This window comes from Bombus huntii, chromosome 17 (genome assembly GCF_024542735.1).
Source record: "Bombus huntii isolate Logan2020A chromosome 17, iyBomHunt1.1, whole genome shotgun sequence".
Lineage (NCBI taxonomy): Eukaryota > Metazoa > Arthropoda > Insecta > Hymenoptera > Apidae > Bombus > Bombus huntii.
Genome location: NC_066254.1, coordinates 4,897,315 through 4,917,826, shown reverse-complemented (window position 1 = coordinate 4,917,826; position 20,512 = coordinate 4,897,315). Strand labels below are relative to the sequence as shown.

Sequence of the window (20,512 nt, the reverse complement as noted above, 5' to 3'; positions counted from 1 at the left end):
TTTGAAATAACAGCATTTCGCATGGTATCGTATTGGGAGGAGGAAGTAACTGTTGAGAGTTTGTCGTAAATATGGAAAATTTATTATACAACACCGAGTCACTGCTTCAAAATGGTGAGAATTTTAATTTAGTTCATTTTCTATCGATAATCCAGCACAATTTATAGCGATTTATCGTTTTTCAATGTAAATAGAAGGTTACTAATTTTTGATTAAGGTCACCTACATCGAGAAGTACAATCACGTATTATTGAAGTGAAATTCTTTCCCTTTTCACTCCCCTTGACCATTTTTCTTCTCTTCTTTTTCCTCGATAATTATCTTTCATTATCATTTTTACTTTTCCGTTTCTTTTCTTTCTTTCCTTTTCTTTGACACTTTGAACTATAGTTCGAATATAGTTCGATTTTACGATAATCGTTCGATTTTACGTTAATAATATTATGTACGATAATAATTTTCTGATATTTTATTTCAATTTTGTTCGTTTGAATTATATTAGCTCAGTCGTGTTTACTTTTATACACGTGTCTCAGCGTGTTTTGGTCTGATGTATCGTTTATTTTACTTGGAACGTAACATCGAATTGTTGAAAACATTTTGTTTTGTGTGCACGTTCGACTTACCATTTCTCCCTACTCCTCGCCAACCAAACCAGCAAAGGTAAATCGCGCTACAGCAGGTCATTCCAATATCGAAATTTCTATCGATAACATGTATACTTGTGCGTATTACTCCGCGACAGTTATTATTTTTCTACTTTCAACTTTGGATAGAGGTTAATTGTTCATTATCCTAAACTTTCTAAGAATCAAAAATATGTCTTCTCAGAGCAAATTATATTTCACACATTTTGTTACAGTTTCTCCACAACTTAATGTCGTCCTCCTCTCTGGAAAGGATATAGTAGCAGTGTTTCAACTTTAAGCATGTAAGAGTCTTTGCACATTGCGTTTCAATTGATCTTATTTCTCGAATTTTGCAACAATTATTATTAATTGGAAAGTGAAGTCTGGTTTTAAATTTTTATATTAATGTTCCAAGCGTTATGGTAATTGGAGTTTATTAGAATTTATATTCCTTTTGTTATCGAAGTTGCAAGTTTTCGTAGAGTTTCATATTCCGTTACCTCAAATTGTTCGAACAACCTTTGCTGATTTTCAGAACAAATTATAATAATTCATGTTTTATCAAAGGTGCGTCACTCCTTCGTCTTCTTGTTGGACCTTGGAAAGGACCTGTGGTGCTTCAAAAGCCCAGAATGTAAATAGACTTTTGTTTTGGACTTTGTTTAATTTTATTCTCTATATTCCGCGACAAATTATTATTAATTAGAAAGTAGGATCTGATTAAAAATGTGACAAGTGTAAACTTTTCATTCTCGTTCGTTATCCTACAAATTTTTTATTCGGTAGAGATCAATCTTTTATTATTTTAAATTTTCACAAAATAATTAACACTGTCATTAAGAACAAATTATAATATTCTATGTTTTGTTACAGATTTCTTCGTGACATTTACCATGGGATTCGACGATTGTTATTCGATGGCGTTGGTTTCACCAGCTGGATTCGCCGGGCCACAACATCGACGACGACGACGACGACGACGACGACGACGTTCTTCGCATCTAATCGTTAGTCGCATGCATTTGTTCTACCGGTTACTCAACCATGTCGTAGAATGAAAAGTCCTAATCGACACGGTTGTATTATATAGAATTTTTGACGAGCATAGTGACCGTTGGTATTTACTATATCCGTGAGTAGTAACATTTTCATGTCCGTAATCTATTTATTAGCTCAGGATAGGTTTTCTTGCACATTGCGTTTTTAGATAAGATGGATGATAATGCTTCAATAATAAGTATAATATTTACATATCACGATATAAAGAATTTGTAGATATAACACTATATGTATAAACTGTGGCAGAGAAGTTTGATACCCTCAGACTTTGTTACTATGGAAATTTCAATTGTGATCGAAATTATTATAATGCTAACGATGATTTTATTTAAATCTGTTATATGATTGTATGGAACAATTTTATTATTCGAGTTCGGTATTCAGCTAAATTTTACTAAATTTTGAGATACGAAATAATAAAAGCGTAATTTTATCTGTCCGCTAACGTGTATCAAATTTCACTTCGCGACAGTCAGATACTAGAATCGAAACAAGATTTGAATGCTTCTTTGTGTTCAAAAGATTCCTTATGTTTTGATAAAGGAATCGCCCGAGAATATTTCTATTAATATCTCAATTAGAATCATTGATACAAATATTATTTCTCAATTCCCATCTTCTGGATAATCCAGAAAATGGAAAGTCATTCTCGTTACTACTTTGTCACTATGCTCGCTTTTAGTCATAGTAGCGTCCTCTCCTTGGCCGACATACGTGTTGCGCGTATATGTGTATAAAATACTCTGATATATTTTCAAATCGATTTATGCGTTCGCTTAAACGCAGGTAATAACCCGAGTCATAGAAGGGGAATACTAAATTTATTAAACACCGTATACACGTATATATCTGTCGTTAAAGAGTATAATATTTTGTTGAACGTGAAAGCAGAAAGGATGAAATTACGTAATTTTGTTACTAGGGATAAGTAGAAGGGGAATATGTTATGTCATAATTTGACGAAACTTGAGCTTTCCTTTCTAAAGTTAAATTTCCATTACATATATGTGTATATATCAATCTGACTTGCTATATCATACATACACACCGCTATCTTAATTACTTTATCGATCGGATCAGTGAGAAATTGATCCAAATGGTGGATCTTGCCACTTGAATTCCTCTTGATAAGTGACGTAAATGACCCAATAGCAGACATTGAGTAGCCCAAAAGAAGCGGGAAATACGACTCGCGCCACTTTGTCGATGTAAGACACGCTGTTTATGTGTCTTGCGATCTTTTCGCCTTTCTTCCTGCAATTTCCAGCTGCTTCCCTTTGCCTGCGCCTCCTACGATCAAAGTAACAAGAATCGATGATATTCGAAGCTTTACGAGCGATTAAAACATAAAAACAACGACGAATATCGTTTCGGGACGAATGCGAAGTAAGAGATTCTCAAAATACCGAACGAATACGCTCGGCAATACGCGTAATAATATCGTTATTTTCGTTCAATTACAAAGAGATAAACGAGCCGAGTACAGAACGATATATAGATGCGAATCATCCAATTAAATTGGAAAGAACTGTACGGCGAATAAAACTGCCAGCTAGAGAACGATGGAAATATATAAATATAAATGGTGTGGAACCGATAAAGTAAATGAAACGCGATATACATATTTCCTAGGAGTTTCGAGATAGAAAATTAAAACAGCGAAGGAAATTTCTACCTGAACTCCTCGTCGCCAGCGAGGCAATAGAGAAATTGTCGCCATTTCGGTATCCACACTTCCGTTTGCGTTTGTCTTTCCATCGTCGATGGTTTCGACGTAACGGAGACTGTCATCGATGATCCTCTTCCGTAAGAGACGGATTCCTAAATAGAAATTTGTTGGAAGGTGTACAGGGTGAGTCAGATTATACGGGAAGAACATCGAGTTCAGTCTAAACGATAAAGAAAAGTGAAATCATCGATGTTTGGTAAATTGGACGTTATATTTACATTAACGTCGTAAACATCGCATAACAAAGAACTTCTCCTTCGAGGTACGTCTATTATTGTCTCTGGGTGAACCGTTTGAGGACTGCGCGACACAATACCGCAAAACCCATCCTGATAGTCGGTTTCGCTCTCATTTTCCAACTCTTCCTCGTCCAAAGGAATTTCTCCGCTGCCAACCTGATAGAAGCGTGTTACAAGTCGAAGAATTAACGAAAAAGTAACGTCGGTTTTGTGAATTTCGTGCAACACAGATCAACGTACGTGCTACAGTTATTATCGTTTTATCTTATTCATTCGTTCGACTTTTACCGAATACGTGCTAAGTATTAAAATTAAGGATTAATAAGGTAAATAGATACCTTTGTAAAGTAGTGCACACCGGCGAATTCCAACAGAGTAGCGATACAGTATCCAAAACTCATTAACAGAAACCAATCAAGGGCAGTGGCGTATCTAACTTTAGGCAAGTCTGTTCTGGAATCGAGACTAATCGTGGACAGTGTCAAAACGGTAGTAATGCCTGTAATAATAATTTATTCGATATCTGTGCACTACGAGGGTTCGTGGGAGAACCTCCCAAGATTCAAACAAATATTTTACGATCCGAAACTCTATAGTTATACTAAATTTATGCATATATCCTGTATGTTCGAAGGGACCGACTTACCCAGACCAACTCGATCGCTGGTAGCTTCGCGATGAATCCAAAAAGACACCCAACTCAGGACTACTATCAAAACACAGGGTACGTAAACCTGACAGAACCATAAAGAGAAGAATATTACGAAAGGAAAAGAATAATTTTTTATTCGTTAATATCACGAGTATTGTTCGTTGGAGCGATCAGAGCTAACGATTAACTAAAATTACGTAACGAGCTAATTTATTCGTATCGACTTACTTGGATGAGAAAATAACCGGTGTTTCGTTGCAAGTTGAAGGAAACTTGAAGAACTGAAAATTCCCCCTCGCGACGAACAAAAGTTAAATTCCTGTACGGCGAACCCATCAGATCGAACTGTGAAAGAGCCATTCCAGGGACGAAATTTACGGAGGAGCCCTCTTGCCATTCGTAAATTAATTGACCGGACGTATATGCATCTAAAAACGTACGATATTAAAATTAAAAAAATATTAGAAAGGCTTCCAATCTAACGTGCTCGATTACGATCAAGTTATATCTATTATTTCCGTTGTTGGACGTACAGCGGAGATCGTATCCGCGACATTTCGATGAATTTCATCCTTTAATTTCTACGTTGTCGAATATAGAGGAAATGATAATAATCGGATACTGTATCGGATAGAGAGAGGGCAAGCAAACGAAAGGCAGACACTATGGAATTCCGAAACAAACAGGAAATTTACGCGTATCATAAAACACCGGCTGCCAGGATAATACGTATGTATGTATGTATGTATGTATGCATGTTTTTGCTTGGCGATAAACACTCGTGACACATGTCCAATATCTCTCTACGTAAATCTTCGATAGCGATTCTTTACCGAAGATATCGAAATGCATTTATTTATCTTTTTTGCATTAATTGAATTTAATTTTACGTAGTTTCTGAGTCGTTGATAAAGAAGAAATAGCGTTCTTTCTACTCTTGTAGTTACCGAGTTGCTGGTAAAGAAGGAACGCCGTTCCTTGTACATTTTGCTGGAGGAGTGTTGCAAGTAAACTTGGGAAAGTCACCACGAGAGGGCAGTCGTGTCGGTACTGCGTCGGTACAAGGAAACTATATCAGTTTAGTGCATTTAAATTCATTTTTCCTAAAATTTGGATTTCAAAGTTACGTTATCGTTGCAGCAAATGAACGATATATATATATTATATATAAATATATATATAAAAAATATAAAAAATAGAAAAATTTATCTCGGACGAAAATTGGAAATACAAGATACAGTTCGTCTTTTATAATATCGATTCCATCTCGTCTACTTTCTGGCTACCGAAACGCGCGTTATTGCTTGAAAGGCTGAAAACATTTGACAAGAACCGTTTTTCGTTACGAGCGTTCGAATCGTTTTAAAGATACTTACAACTTCCGAGAATAAGCGGACAAGATTGTCGATCCATGGGAAAATTTCGAAGCTCCATTGGACATTTTGCTTTTATAGTAAGCCTGTTGTAAACACGAATATAACGTATGATCGCAATCCACGTTAAATTAACGTTACGTTATTTTACGATTTCCGTATTATTGCTATTAGTTACGGTGTTTAATATGCAAATGAAATCTTTGCATTAATAACAACCTCATGGAATAAAGTATATCTCCATCTTGCGAGATTCTCAATAATTTATTCGGCACCGTGATGGTATGCACGTAGCTGTGTTTTCCATTATAAAAATACGTGTCCGGCCTCCAGATTCTTTCCAACATTTTGATGCTCAAGCTGAGCGACTTTATCGGGCCCAAAAAGCTCAAACGAGAGTCGCGCCAAGATTGTCGAAAGTAACAATCCATCGAATAATCCTGTAAAAAGTAACGCGTACTGTCATCAGTAACAGAAACGCCGTCCTGTCCTTTTTGCGGACTACGAAACAGAAAGACGAATAAAACGCAAACATATCGTACGTGGAAGAAGTTTTTTAACTTTTTCGTGGACGCGGATAATCGAAATTTTTCGGTAAACTTAACGTTTACTAAAAAAAAAAAAAAAAAGGAAAAAATATCCAAAGAATTATCCGACCGAGAAATTTGTTCGCGCTTTCTATAATTTTGAGCCATCCGTTAGGCGCCTGACAAATTCCATCACGAAGAAATGTCGTGTCTTTGGACGGAGATGCAATCGTCGGACCACCGCCACCAAGGAGCAGCTTTTTCGTTCGAATTTGGATCGTTTATTTGCACGTCCGACATGCTAAACCTACCATGTCAAGTTCCGACACAGGACCCATGCTTCTTATCAGAATATTGGTTTTTACCACGGTTGGAGTTCCTGGGGAAAAAAAAACTGGCGATTACGTCTTTTATAAACTGAAAAATCAAGATTAACTAGCGTAAAACATCGTCTATACATCTTCAACCACGTAGGATGCGTCGTAACACGATACCTACGTTTACGACAACGCCACCATGGCAAGCAGCCCGCGGCCATTTAGCCTTACCACGACTTTACGACTGTGTCCAGGGTTCGGCCAGCAAGGAACGCAGCAATGGAGACGATAGTCGGAGATAGAGGAGCGTTGGACCGACGCTGAAGAAACGCGTCCACGCGACGCTAAATGTGCCACACGGCCGAAACCTAATCCGACACTCGACGATCAAACGCATGATTCAAACGCATAAAGGACAAGCCATGGAGCAGGTCGAGGATGCCAAATTTTATAGCTGTATCGTCAAGGTGCATACAGACGTCGCGCGTCAACGGGTTGACCGAAATTTTGCACGCCTTACTTCCTTGGAAGGTGACTCTCGTTTTCGGCTTCGACTACCCCAGGAACGCGTAAAACGCGTCGTCCTAACCGAGTATTTCGCCGCCCGGACACCGTACTACCGTAGAGCCAAAGTTTCAGACTTTTCAATAAACGACGATTACTCGATTGTTCGAAAATGAAGGACGTTGGCGATTTGGAGGATTCGGAGGACGAGCATATCTTCGAATCGATCAATCACGCGATCGAGCGAAGTGGGATTATCGTGGATCTCATCTGATCGAATTAATTCGGTTTATCAGAATTACGTAAAACGCATAATAGTAATAATACGCGATCAGTGCGAAATATAGAACGGAATCGCGTCGAAACACGTCCGTCTTTTGACGATCGGTATTATTGCTCGTAACGCGAATTGCTTGGCCAGCAGAGAGTAGACGAGAAGTTTCTCCGTGCAATCGTAAACGAGGCGAACGATTCGGATAATCCCATTTGGACGACTTGCCCGCGGCCGACAGGTTCGCGTAAGCGCGGTTCGCTTGCATCTTGGAAATATTCGGTTTTATTTCATTTTAGAAAGAAACACCCGCGGTCCTCCGATAACGAACTCGATCAGCGTGCGTATAAATTTTTGAGCAAGACGATGAACAGGACTAGCTAAAAGGAGCGACGAGAGGGTGGCTGCTACATAGAGGAGAAAAGAAAAATAATACACAGATGGACCGAGGGAAATGAGTACAGAGGGATAATCGAGAGAATAGTTCGGCGTTCTTTTGGACGAGAAAAAAAAAAAAAAAGAAAAAAAGACAAAATAAGGATGATGGAAAATTGGGACCGCGTGTCAGGGATAAAGGCGATTTCGAAGGGATAGTTTCGTTCGGCTGGCTGCGATCCAACTTTCCGCGTGTTCTATTCGTATCGGACCGGCTCCTATTTTTCCCCTTTCCGCTCGATCACTCGTCAAAGATCGTTACGATGCTCCAATTTTTTCGTTGTAAACATTTCGAGATCGATATCCCAGAAAAACGCTACCCCTTCGTTTTAATCGCTGTAATTCGCGACTCTCGCCATCGTTTAATCCTTTCATCACGAGGATCGAATCAATCCAATTTGCTCGGAGCGACCCGATCGAGCGTGAACAAAATTTTACGAACGAAGAATCGTTTCAATTAGGGGGAAAAGTTGTGGTAATCGATTTTTACACGGTGTAAATTATCACCGAAAACGCGTTAATCAACGAGTTTTCTCGATTCGTAGCGTCTTACGTTCCGATAATTTCGACAATTTCGATGCGCTTGATACTCTGACACTGTCTCTTTACCCTTTCCGTGAGTAGGCAGTTGATTGTTCTCGTAGTTCATCAGAAGGTTCTCGAGAACCATCGTGATGTTTTTGGAAACAATGTCGTTGACGGTCCCTCTGGTCAGCGGCGTAGCTTTCGAGGAAGTCTTCGAGGACGCGGGGGAAACGTGGAGCGCGTGGTTCCGATTTCTCCACGATGACAGTAATATAAGGAGTAGAAACCTGCAAAAGTCAAATGTCGGCTTATCGAGCCACGTTACCGTTGTTATTAATCGTTTTATTTAACGGTCCCATCGATCGTAACGCGGACATTGTCTCGTGGATACGTTGGCGTCGTTTCACGAATCGACGAATTCACTTTTCAATCTATCCTGTATCTAATATCGGCAACGATGACGCTGTCACCATCGTTAAACGTCGCGAGCTTCTTTCTTCGTTCGTTTCGCGATATTTCACGGTCGTTCGAGGCTTAAATCGTTAAACGAAACACCTTCAAAATCGACACGCGCTCGACGATCGTCGTTGCGAAATGTTATCTCGGTGCTTACGTTACGAATATCTTAGAGACAGGGATTTTGCAACGTGGTATAGAGAAATTTGCGAAAAAATCTTGTTTTCGATGGACTTTTCGCGAAAAGGGCACCGGAAGGGCTTAAAGGGCGATTCTGATGTAACGAGGGAGAACGTTCACTCGAAACATCGAGGGGCAGCCTCGTCGGAAGTTGCTGAATCCGCGGCTAAGGAGAGCACTTTTCTACCCCTCTTCCCCTCTTCTCCTCTTTCATTCCCTCTCCTTCTGCGATTGCCTCTCGGCCTTCTCCCTGCTTTGCCACGTGAAAATCGTTTTTTTTTTTTTCTTTCGGCGAACCACGTTTGAATTTTTCCATCGCCTGGACATCGCGCCGAATTGTAAAAGTCGTTTCTTCTTTGAAAGACTCGCGCACGGCAAATTATTCGAACAGTATAAACGCCGATATCTCGACTTCGCAGGTACCGACGTTGGTACTCGGTGCATCAAGCCGTAGGTTCGTGTTATAAAAATGCGAACGTAGATTATTCAGCAAGTACGAAGGCACGAGAAACGTATGCACGCCTCGAAGCTGCCAAACAGAAATTACAATAGTTGCGCTGGTTCGTAAAAAGCCAATAATCAACGAGGAGATACGGACTGACGAAAGAGTGGTAATTATTCTCTTTGCGGCTGGCGCAGGTACACGTTTACCGGCTACTAGTACGCTTTAATTTCAGCTTTTTCATTAACCGTCTGTATCGATATCGCCATATTTGCGAGGCTAGCCAAATAATCGACGCGGAATGCAGATTTCTCCGCTTGATCCTTCGTTTCGCGTGCAGGATCCGCTGTTCTTAATTTGAAAAAGCTGCAAACGTAACGAGTGTATACGGCAACTTGTCGCCGGGCTCGTTACGAGATAAAGATAACGATACCGATCGCGCTGGTCGTCGTACGTGTGCGTGTTTCTTCGTTTGCGCAAACGGACGTCGATGAACGGATACTCGGCGTAAATCGAGCCACGTCGTCGACGTTTCAAGTTCTCGCGCTGAAGAAAGGAGGGTTACGACGTAAACGACGATGAAAAGCCTACCTACTTTGAAACGTTTGTGGCATAGGAGACTCGTAAGTATTCACGAACCGAATATCGTGTTTTCAACTTTGTCAAATTGGAAATACGGATAGCCAATTTAGTAGTCGAATAACGAGATATTCCGCGTTTTAATTGCCATCTTTTTTATTATAGATTCTCTTTAATTTATAAGATATGAGGATATTCTCTGGCGGCATCGGAAAAGTCGACAAGCAAGAAACGTATGGGACGAAGAAAGCGGTTCGAGAAAAGAGAACGGGATGCCTGAAATCGCGAACCACCTCGTTTCTGCTTCGCGAGAAGATCCGATCGTACTTTAACGCGATTGCTTGAAAGCGGAATTTCATCGGAAGAAAAAAAAGAAAAGGATGAAACAAGATGAATAAGACCATTTCTCTCGCAGGAGCAGGATATCGGAGAAACAAAATAGTATTTCATATTTGACTACTCTCCTTTGCTTTCGAAACGAAACGGTCCGTCGATGGCAAATGGAACGAAAGAGCGTACTTACGTTAACATTTCGCTGCGCCTTTTCCTCGACTTTGATCCTCGACGATCGATAAAGCGACACCGAGAAATTTGGAAAAACGAAATAAGCGCGAACCGAATACCGACACTCGCGGGGAAGATCTACGCGCGATTCACGCGACGGATCCTCGTGGATCTCCCACCTGGCGGACCAAACTTTCCGCCGCGCAAGCTCCAACAATCCTGCCTTCCGCGACGTTCGACGAACTTTGTTATCGTTTATTCGTTTCTTCTTTATTCCTTTGTACCGCACGTTCGACCATTGACAATGTTATCTGCCGGTTGCTCGCTTTTTACAATTTCTTTTTTTTTTTTTTTTTCATTCTACGTTCGGTCGTGTTTGACGAAATATATCGAATTTACGGAGCTTTGCGCGAGTACAGTAGGGCGAAGCGAAATCATACGTAAAGAATACGTATAAGCGAAAAGAACGACGATCGAAAGGAATTAGCAGCGGGGATTTCGTAATCCCAGGCGCAATTTCGTTACCATCGTTTGATTTCGCGTAATAGGCGGATTACCTTTGATCGAAGTTACTCGGCTAACGAAATTCTATTCTTCCTTTTCATCGGCAAGCGACGAAAAGGGGAAACTACGAGGGGAGTTGCAAAGAAAAAAAGCGTCACGCACCTACGTAAACGACTTTTTCACGCATCCGTCGTTTCCATCGTATATGGTTCGACGATTATTTAACGTCCGAGAAATTACGCGCTAACGCGGTATTCGTCTCCGTGGTCGAAAGATATAAAAATGGTGTATCGTGTGCGGTACCATCGTACTACCTTTAAAAAGACCTCGGTCTCTCGATCGACGAAATTTTATTGAATTTTGTCCGAGGATCGAACGAAACCGAGGGCTTTTACAAATGGAAGCGGCTTTTCGATCGTTTCTTTTCTCGTAAACCGTAAATTAAACTGTATGGATAACGATGGACGTTGGATACGCGTGGATAACGTAATTCCAAGTGTAACGCGTGGAAGCCTTTCGTAGGGACGCTTTCTGCGCGGTTCCCTACGTGGGTGGATCGCGTAGAGGTGGTTGGCGAGGACGATCTTCGGATCTTTACGGAGTTGGTAGCACGGTGCGTTTCCTATGTAAAACTGCTAATTCAGCAACGTGGCTTTTAGCAAGCGCGCCCCACGACTCGATACCGTACGTCCAAATCGGTACGACGATTCTTTCGTAGACGAGAAGTTGGTTGTCCGTGCTTAATTTCAATACGTATTTTTCCATGAAACCGGTCAAAATGGCCAGTCTTTATCTCCGTATTTATCGACTTATCGCTTTCCTACAAAAGGAATTCTGTGCTATGTAACGCGTTTCTGGTACCGTTAACCCTGGGTATTAATCGCGATCCCTGGAAAAAAGTTGGCGCATTTATAAAATCCGTAAACGGTACCACGGGCGATCCGGAATTTGCCCGATAATCGACACCGATCGTATCGAACGATACGCGGTAAAAATCGTAAAACCGCGCGGAACTCGGGAACCGGTGGATCGATCGACGAAAATAATTATTTTATCGCGGCAAAAGTCGTTACATCGTCGCGGAGAAAGAACGTAACGCGAAGCAGGAATTTCAATGTAAAATTGTACGATCGGCGGTGTTGGCAGTTTCGTAGGATGCGTGACTCGCACCGTCGCGTTTACGCTGCGTAGATAAAGAGCCTCGATGGATAAGGGTCGTGCCTGGCGGAGAAAGGAAGGACGAAATGTGCGAAGATAGGAATAGATTATCGCGAAACCACTTGTTTCGATATCGCCGAGGACAAAAGTACACGTTCGGAGGGGAAGATCGATGGAACGGTAATCTGGCAAGGTGAACGACTCTCGATGCCGGTGTGTGTTTTGCGGAGGCATCGGAAGGGTGGCTCCGCTTCGATCGTAGCGTGGAAATCGAAAGAGGAAGAGAAAGAAAGAGGGCCGGAGACGGAGAGAAGGAAGGACGGAGGCGGAGAAGCGAAGAGACACGAGAGGACCGGCTCTGTGTCACTAGGTCGCGGTGAAACGGGGCTGCACATGCGTGGTCCATTTTGCGCCAACCTCCGGACCGCCTCGGGAGCCGAGGTATGCCAAGTACCCAGAGATACGGAGGCTGGTGTTATCGGCGTGCAAAGAGAAGCGAAAGATAAATAGGTGAGAGAGAACGGATAGGGAAGCCGGCTTCGAGAGTACTAGCAGTGCGAGTGTGAAACACCGATACGAAACGAAACGTTTGGTAGTAGAGGGGAGAGGTAGTAGAGGGTGGGAATGGCAGGCAGGGAGAGACGTACGAGAAAGAGCTTGACTAAATTCGATAAGGAAGGGACGATGGTTGGAACGACCGAACAGGCGAACAGGCGAACAGGCTTTCTACGGGGTTTCTACGGGGCTTGCACAGGACTTGCACAGGGCTTGTACAGGGCGTCGCGCAAGAAGCGGTAGCGTTTGTCTTTCGTCGAGGTTGTACATCGACGATCAGTCGACAATCGCGAGGTGTGCGCGCTGTACGATCTTTTCGTGGATCGTTGGACGCTTCGACGACGCGTCGCTGTGGCAGAGATTCGTCGCCAACGTCGGTCATCCGTCGTGCGAACACGGAGAGATCCGCGAGACGTTGGATGCGAATCGTTGTTCGCGCGATCGAAGATTTTCAGAGCCTTTTTACCGTGGCTGACAGTGGGTCGAACAGTGGTCGTCCTCGTGCGACGTCGTGTTCGTGAAACGTCGTGGTGTGTTCGGGAACTTGGGATACGCGGCGGAGCGGTCGCAGAGCAGCCAGAGAACCGACGATAAAGATACACGTACGCGTATCTCGTTTCGTTTAAAAATTGCCTACGAACAGAAAGGAGAACTTCTTTCGCGACACCCTGTATGTTCGGCCAGTCGAGAAATCTCGCAACACGGCCAACGAAATTGAAATTACGAGCGAGATTGCTCGAAAAGAGGCTCGAAGAAGAGAAATCGAAGGGAAAATGAAGAGTAACAGAGGTGGATGGAGGATAATTACTCGTACGTTGTACGAGACGGAAAAAGGCAGCGTGGGAGGTGAGGTAAAGAATGCGTGGAGCTCGAGAGGAAGAGCGAAAGTTTGAGAAAGTGAGAAAGAAAGATGGATGGACAGATAGATGGATAGATTGATAGAGAAAGAGGGGAGGATGGAAGGTATCCTAAGAGAGAAGCCAAAAGGAGGTTGGTAGAGGGTGATAGCGAAGGGGTAGCGAAACGGGGACGGGTGTATGCGGAGAAGGCGAGTGACGCGCAGTATCCGAAGCGTCGGAAAATACCGTGGACGACGGCGTCGACGTTGGACAGTGCTGGTGAACGAAGCTGTCCGTTCGGTAGTGAGAAAGTGTGCCCTTTTAAGGGCTGCCGTGCCAGGAACAGCGAGAGGCATCGACTCCTGGCCCGAGACAGACCCTCCTTGACGATGTCCGCGTATCCTGTCGACGTCGTCCCATCCGCTCCACGCGCCGAGTACACCGTTCTTTCGAACGATTCTTCCAATTTTTCGCAGGACGTTCTTCCCATCTTTCGATCGACCCTCGTGAATACACGTTAGGTGGAATTCGACGTGTCTCGTAAGAGGAATACGCGCGTGACAAACGTACGCGGTAGCGACGACGAACGCGAAGAAAATATCGCGCCAAGATTTTTATCGTATGGAATTAACATAAAAACATGGAACTCTCGATGGCGATTTTAACGAAATATCGCGAGCCAAAACGCGAGTCATCGTCATCGCGGAAATTAAAAGGACGCGCGTGCATGCGTTTTGCTTTCGCTTTCACCTTCTCCGGATACTCGTTTAAGTAAGCTACGCTTGCGTGAGTGTAGCCGATGCCTGTCGCTCTGATCAATCGTTTTTCGACAATCCTGTTGCCAAAGCGAGAATAGCAAATTGTCGCCGTTTACTCGCGTCGATCGTTAAGAATCGTTCGAACGAAAGGATACGATTTGTACTGGAATTTCGTCTACAGCGCGTCTGGCGTACTTGATAAATTACAAACTTTTTTCGTTCAACCGCTTCTTTAGCCGAGTTACAACAGTTCGATGTTTGCATCGTCGTTAAAAGTAGCTTGTACAGCTGTCCGTATCAGGTATGCAGGAGACGAAAGATTAGACGACCAGAGTTGGTATGCGAAAAGGGTCAAGGACGGAAATCAGACCGGTTCTGATTGCAGTTTCTGGCAGCTCGATGTCGAGGTGCAAGGACCTATGGAGATGACGTCCTCTTCTACCTGCTGACGTAATTCCGGAGGATGCATCGCAGGATGTGGCTGCAGCAGACGTTTCTCTTGCTGCAAATGGTTCACCTGATCGCTTGGTAATCGTTTTATCGACGTTAACTTTATCTTCGTCGAAAAAGTCTACTTAAAAAGTCGATAAATAACAATTTTTATTGCAATAATCCGTGGTGTATTCGCAATACACCACGATACGCTTAGACAACGATCGTAAAAGCGTAAGCAGCGTTCCGTCATTGAGAAGATGACAAAGCAGCCGCGTATATTTCGTTTCTGTCTCGATCCTTTTTTCCAAGCAATGCGTTGATTTTTAGGGCCAGTCTTGAAAATACAGGCCTGTCCGACAGATTGGAAAACGTGACGCAAACTATATCGCGGATACTCGATGGTTACGATATTCGATTGAGGCCAAATTTCGGCGGTAAGTGCATTTTAAGTTTCCTCGTCCAAAGTAATTAAGCACAATCCGCACGACCTTTGTAACTCGATGTTTACCTGCTTGTAATTTTTAGAAATCGGCGTAAGTATCCTCTCTGAGTGTAAAACGTATTTCTATAAGTGATAATTAGTTAACCAGACCCAGTAAATTGTATCGCTCGACTGGTGTCGTGGAGTAACACGCGACGACGTGTAGCTCGGGCCTTTAATAACATCGATAACAGAAGAAAGGATAGAAATACTCGTTTTATCTTTTAACCCAGGCTGTCTCGGACTAGCTGCGAACGCAAAAATCAGTCGAGTAACTTTTAGAGAATTTCACGCGCTATGATATTTCTGAACGACTTATCTCAGACGTTGACCAACTAACGTCAACGTAAAGAGAATTTATCGAGCGATCGCGAATGTCTTACGGGTCAGTGATCGCGCCGGAATTCCGATTAATCCGCTTAACGATGCCGAGTAATTTCTTTAATCCTCGTTGATCGCTCGACCTATAAAAGACGAATTAGATATACGCGAGTCCTTTTTTGCTACTCCTTTTTCCTCCTTTTATCGTATTTTATACAGATTTCTATATCTAATTCTGTCAGGAGAGCCCCTGTTGGTTGGCATGGACCTTACGATCGCGAGCTTCGATGCAATCTCGGAAGTAAACATGGTAAGCATTATCAAGGGGCTCGTAAGAAAACCGACCCTCGTCGAACTCGACTTTTCGCCATATTTTACATAGTAATACGTTGCAGTGCAAGTTGGATTTACGGGATGATGGAATGGATATTATGAAAAATGATGTATAGTCGGTCAGAAAATTCTACACGCGCTTTTTTTAAATATAAAATATAAAATATTCTAGCGAAAACGTCCATTTCACGAATCTCTTTGATACACCAACACGCGTGTCGTTCGCACGTCGTATAATTTATTTATTTCCACCTTTATTGAGAAAAAAGAGCAAATTCGTTTCGATATATCGTTCGATGCTTACAGCGCTCGGATCTTTTAGCTTTTTGCGATTGAATTCCCATCGGTTCACGGTAAGACGCGTTCTTGCTTACAGAAACGATAACGGTGTTCTTTTTACCACAGGATTATACGATAACGATGTATTTAAATCAGTATTGGAAGGACGAGAGACTGGCGTTTTCTCAAGAAGAGGAGGTTCTCACTCTCAGTGGAGACTTTGCGGAAAAGATTTGGGTTCCAGACACGTTTTTCGCCAACGATAAAAACAGGTACGTCGGAACAATTTTACGAAACCCCTACATTTCCCGCTAAAGAGGAAGTGGTTATCCGATTTTATGATTATGAATAATTATGATCGAAGTTTCGCAAGTCCATCGCCGGTGTTTCAGCTAGAATTCTCTCATTTACCTTTCGCGCGCCGCGAATATTCTGAAAACCAGTTATCTCCGAGTCACCGATTTTTATATTCTCTCTGTTATTGATCCTCGAACGGCCGAGTTCGAATCAATTCTGACACGCGCGAATATTACGTCCATTACTTTCTATAAACTGTATCGCTGCTATAGGATGAGGCATCTAAAACCACATAGAACGGCTTGATCGTTCTTACGGTAGGAACAAGAGAAGCATCGGAGTAAATTTAGTTGGACTCGAACTTTGTTTCGTTTCGAGATGTTCGGCTGATCCGTTTTAGCTGCCTCGATCTATATTTATCTTGCTGTCGTTTTCTCCAATCGGCAGAGATACGACAGTGTGAAAGGCGAAATGCGACTAAGAAAGAAAACGTTGATTTTGTTCGCAGTTTCCTACACGACGTGACCGAGCGCAATAAACTCGTTCGGTTGTCCGGAGACGGATCTGTCACTTATGGCATGAGATTCACGACGACCCTGGCCTGCATGATGGATCTGCACTACTATCCGCTCGATTCGCAGAACTGCACCGTAGAGATCGAAAGCTGTACGGTCGATATTACCTGTCGTAGCTCTTTCCCCCCTTCTATCGATTCCTTTCGCTTCTCTCTTCTCTAAATATGGTAGAGCTCCGCATATCCGAAGAAATAAGCGAGCGAAAATATCTGGACAACGGAATGTTCGTATAGTGGGACGATCGCTTTCCTCGTACCGGATATCGTTTGTTTAAATAGAGCTCGAGGAAATCGAGTTCGTACGTTCATCAAGTATAGTTGAACCGCTTTTCGTATTTTTTGGCAGACGGATACACTGTGCTGGACGTGGTAATGTATTGGAAACAAACGCCGGTCCGTGGTGTGGAAGAAGCGGAACTGCCACAATTCACGATAATCGGTTACGAAACGAACGATCGTAAAGAGAGGCTGGCCACTGGTATATACCAGAGATTATCGTTAAGCTTCAAACTTCAAAGGAACATCGGATACTTCGTTTTCCAGACCTATTTACCTAGTATCTTGATCGTGATGCTAAGCTGGGTCAGTTTTTGGATAAATCACGAAGCAACCAGTGCTAGAGTAGCTCTCGGTAAACATATGGAATTGTTTCCCTGTAGATCGTAAATCCTAACGCTTATGATCGCTACACGAGTACGTTGGCTACAAAAGCTTTCCGTCTACTTACGTATTAAATTATCTGTTCGAAAACAAAAAGCCCTTTCGATGTATCGCAGCAAACCTCGATTGTAATAGTCTATTATTATGTAAATCGCCCCGATAGTCACGCTATATTTTCCCTTTGTAGGTATAACGACAGTCCTTACAATGACCACGATATCCACAGGTGTACGTAGTTCACTGCCACGTATCAGCTACGTGAAAGCTATCGACATTTACTTAGTAATGTGTTTCGTTTTCGTGTTCGCTGCTCTCCTCGAGTATGCAGCGGTCAATTACACTTATTGGGGCGCCAGAGCCAAGAAAAAGACAAAAAAGAAAGAAACCGACGACAAAAAAGTAATTCACTCGAAATCAGGTAAGATTTTCTTAATTAGATTTTCTCTGTTTGGTATTTAAGTCTGGAAAAAGACCTTATCCATTTGGAATCCGTGGAAACTTTACAGGAAGCAAAACAAGTTCTCCTTTTCCTGGCTCAACGGAAGCGGACATAATAGAGCTTCAAGATCTCAGAATGTCTCCCCTGCCAAGTATCAGAAACAGATCAGGCCTAGTTAGTAGTAGTTCGACGCCTGGAACCGGAAGAGAACATGATCCGGCCAAGTTTCCTCCTAGCTTTCGAATTTCCAGAGTCGCGGCCTACAATACATATGGGAGAAACGCTGGCCTCAGATACAGAGGCCCTAAACAACATAAACCTAAGGTAAAGGAGAGACGTTAAAGAACCGTCGACGACCGTTTAAAAAGAAAAGAAAAAGAAAACGAAAGGGAAACTTAACAACGAGGAAAAATTATTATGGTTGCAGGTACTACACGCGATACGGAGAGGAGCATCCGTATTGCGCGTGTCGATGCCGAAGATCAAAGACGTGAACATTATCGACAAATATTCGAGAATTATATTTCCAGTCAGTTTTATGCTGTTCAATGCCATTTACTGGGTATTCTATTTCCTCTGAGCCTAGCCGTCGCAACAGTCTCACGCCATCTGCCGTACGAAGAAAGATAAAAAAAAAAAAAAAAAAAAGAAAAAGGACCAATCCATAAACGAGAATTTCCAAGAATCTCAATGAAAAGGAAATCAATTCTATTTGAACTTGAATCAAATTTCGAAATTAGATTCCGAATAGAGTCGACGTTCGGGCCACGATTGAAATCGAAATCTTCGTCATTTTCGATCGAAGGGAGCAGGTATCGAAAGTACTGAATCGAAAGCTGCCAATATTTATCGACGAGGAAATATTTTCAAGGTATATCGATTTATAATCTTGAGACATAATAATATTTTAGAAAATACGTTCCTATTCGATATTTCAATTCGAATGGATTGCAGTGCGCGGTGCAAATGGTACTGTTATTCGAGAATTTTTTTTAAATAAGGTCAGCTGGAAAGATCATTTAAAAATCGATAACTTTTTTTTACCTGTCATTTACAAATCGAGCAATTAACGGTTCATCTAAAACAAATTGAGGTTGCAACGAAAACCAGAGACCGTACTTCGAAATTAAAAAATCGTTAACTCCCGTAATTGTTGCTGGTATCGGTATCTGATGGTATTTCCACCCAAATCGAGAAAAGTCGTTAAACCAACAAAAATCGTTCGAAATGAGAGAAGCGTAAATTTTAGAAGCATATATCATAAATTAGAGTAGTTCTCGATTAAAACTTACTGTAGGTAAAAGATATCGTCACTGTTGTCGTCGATAATGTCGGTATTTCCCAAAGCGTGTCTCATACATGTTATCATACGAGGTTATCTTAAAACTATACAGTAGGACTCCGTTCATATGAACTTGTGGAGGGACAAGTTGGTTCGGATAACCAGATATTTTATATAATAATCTACTAGTAAATCGATGCTTGTCTTTCCTTTTAAGTCTAATTTGTTCTACCATTTTGCGAACGATATCTTATCGTTAGACGTTCGAATAAGTCGATCGGCACTCGACGTTGGTTGAGACGATAGTTAGCGCTACTACAATTCCATGTATATGAACGGAGTTCCACCGTATCTTCAAAATTTTTACTTTCGATAAATAAATAATACAAAATAAATAATCGCAACGATTGTAAATATTTTTATTTGTACGTCAACATCTTTCGATACATGTACCATACACGACTATCGAAATGAACGTATACATTTTTTCACGTGACTGTGTATATGTATACGTACATTACAATGTTATATACATATACATGGCTTAACAATCAATAATCCAATTGTTGATAAACATTTGTTCATTTACACGAACGACGACAGTCTTTAATACGTACACGAAATTAGACTTAATCTTCCGTTCGTTGGTAAAATGTATGAATTCGAAAAAGTTTAGTTCTCCATTCCTGCAACGTTAATTATAAAACATCGATTCGAGAAATCGTCATACAGCTTACACTCTCTATATTTTCGACGATAATAAGTAAAAATTGGTTTGAGAAAAATTCCCATACGTCACATACAGCGCACTATTTCTCAATGTAGAACGGTACAGGCATGGTAGTTGTAAATGGAAAACGAAGAAGGAGAAAGAACAGAACGGAAAAAGTATTTTCGGTATCATTAGTCCAAAGCTGAAGAAATCGTTCGAGCTTTAATTTGAACGGTGAGAACGGCGAGAAAAGATGATCTAACGAATGTGAGTACGCGTGAGTGAGAAGAGAAAAAAAACTGTCTTTTTCTAGGGAATATTTTTCTGAAACATTGAAAATGCGATCCTTATAGATTGCGCGTGGTAATGCTAATTATTTTAATATAAATCGTATCTGTAATTTTAAGGCAAATTAAATTTAGCGACTTAAACAACTACCAATTCTACTATACCAATTTTATTCT

The 20,512-nt window shown here is 41.8% G+C and overlaps 2 protein-coding genes and 2 long non-coding RNA genes across 10 annotated transcripts; 3 read left to right on the top strand and 1 right to left on the bottom strand.

Annotated features, from left to right (window-relative positions):
* The first annotated feature begins 24 nt into the window (after nucleotides 1-24).
* LOC126875115 (uncharacterized) lies at nucleotides 25-4,378 on the top strand. Its single transcript, XR_007693250.1, has 5 exons — nucleotides 25-114; nucleotides 863-931; nucleotides 1,197-1,263; nucleotides 1,503-1,636; nucleotides 4,291-4,378. It is a non-coding gene; the product is annotated as an uncharacterized LOC126875115 (long non-coding RNA).
* On the bottom strand, nucleotides 1,646-13,974 carry LOC126875081 (gamma-aminobutyric acid receptor alpha-like). Of its 5 annotated transcripts, none has more exons than XM_050637751.1 (11): nucleotides 13,724-13,974; nucleotides 8,345-8,547; nucleotides 6,520-6,587; nucleotides 5,901-6,121; nucleotides 5,685-5,767; nucleotides 4,537-4,736; nucleotides 4,303-4,390; nucleotides 3,995-4,155; nucleotides 3,636-3,812; nucleotides 3,364-3,509; nucleotides 1,646-2,978 (listed from the first exon to the last, which is right to left on the bottom strand). In XM_050637751.1, the coding sequence occupies exons 1-11, from the start codon at nucleotides 13,831-13,833 to the stop codon at nucleotides 2,765-2,767; spliced, it is 1,671 nt and encodes a 556-aa protein (XP_050493708.1). In that variant the 5' UTR covers nucleotides 13,834-13,974; the 3' UTR covers nucleotides 1,646-2,764. The 5 variants fall into 5 exon arrangements, with proteins under 5 accessions (XP_050493708.1, XP_050493710.1, XP_050493711.1 ...); XM_050637753.1 differs by lacking the exon at nucleotides 13,724-13,974 and adding an exon at nucleotides 10,441-12,029; XM_050637754.1 differs by lacking the exon at nucleotides 13,724-13,974 and adding an exon at nucleotides 8,684-9,287.
* On the top strand, nucleotides 4,745-5,512 carry LOC126875117 (uncharacterized). Its single transcript, XR_007693252.1, has 2 exons — nucleotides 4,745-5,041; nucleotides 5,252-5,512. It is a non-coding gene; the product is annotated as an uncharacterized LOC126875117 (long non-coding RNA).
* An 18-nt stretch (nucleotides 13,975-13,992) lies between the features above and the next one.
* Nucleotides 13,993-20,485, top strand: LOC126875083 (gamma-aminobutyric acid receptor subunit beta-like). 3 transcript variants are annotated; one of them, XM_050637765.1, is made up of 10 exons: nucleotides 13,993-14,510; nucleotides 14,621-14,763; nucleotides 14,998-15,104; nucleotides 15,715-15,782; nucleotides 16,211-16,356; nucleotides 16,890-17,047; nucleotides 17,302-17,586; nucleotides 17,803-18,033; nucleotides 18,122-18,378; nucleotides 18,482-20,485. In XM_050637765.1, exons 2-10 carry the CDS (start codon nucleotides 14,699-14,701, stop codon nucleotides 18,632-18,634), a joined length of 1,470 nt encoding a protein of 489 aa, XP_050493722.1. In that variant the 5' UTR covers nucleotides 13,993-14,510; nucleotides 14,621-14,698; the 3' UTR covers nucleotides 18,635-20,485. The 3 variants fall into 3 exon arrangements, with proteins under 3 accessions (XP_050493722.1, XP_050493721.1, XP_050493723.1); XM_050637764.1 differs by having other exon boundaries at nucleotides 13,993-14,536; XM_050637766.1 differs by lacking the exons at nucleotides 13,993-14,510; nucleotides 14,621-14,763 and having other exon boundaries at nucleotides 15,001-15,104; nucleotides 15,692-15,782.
* Nucleotides 20,486-20,512: the final 27 nt, after the last annotated feature.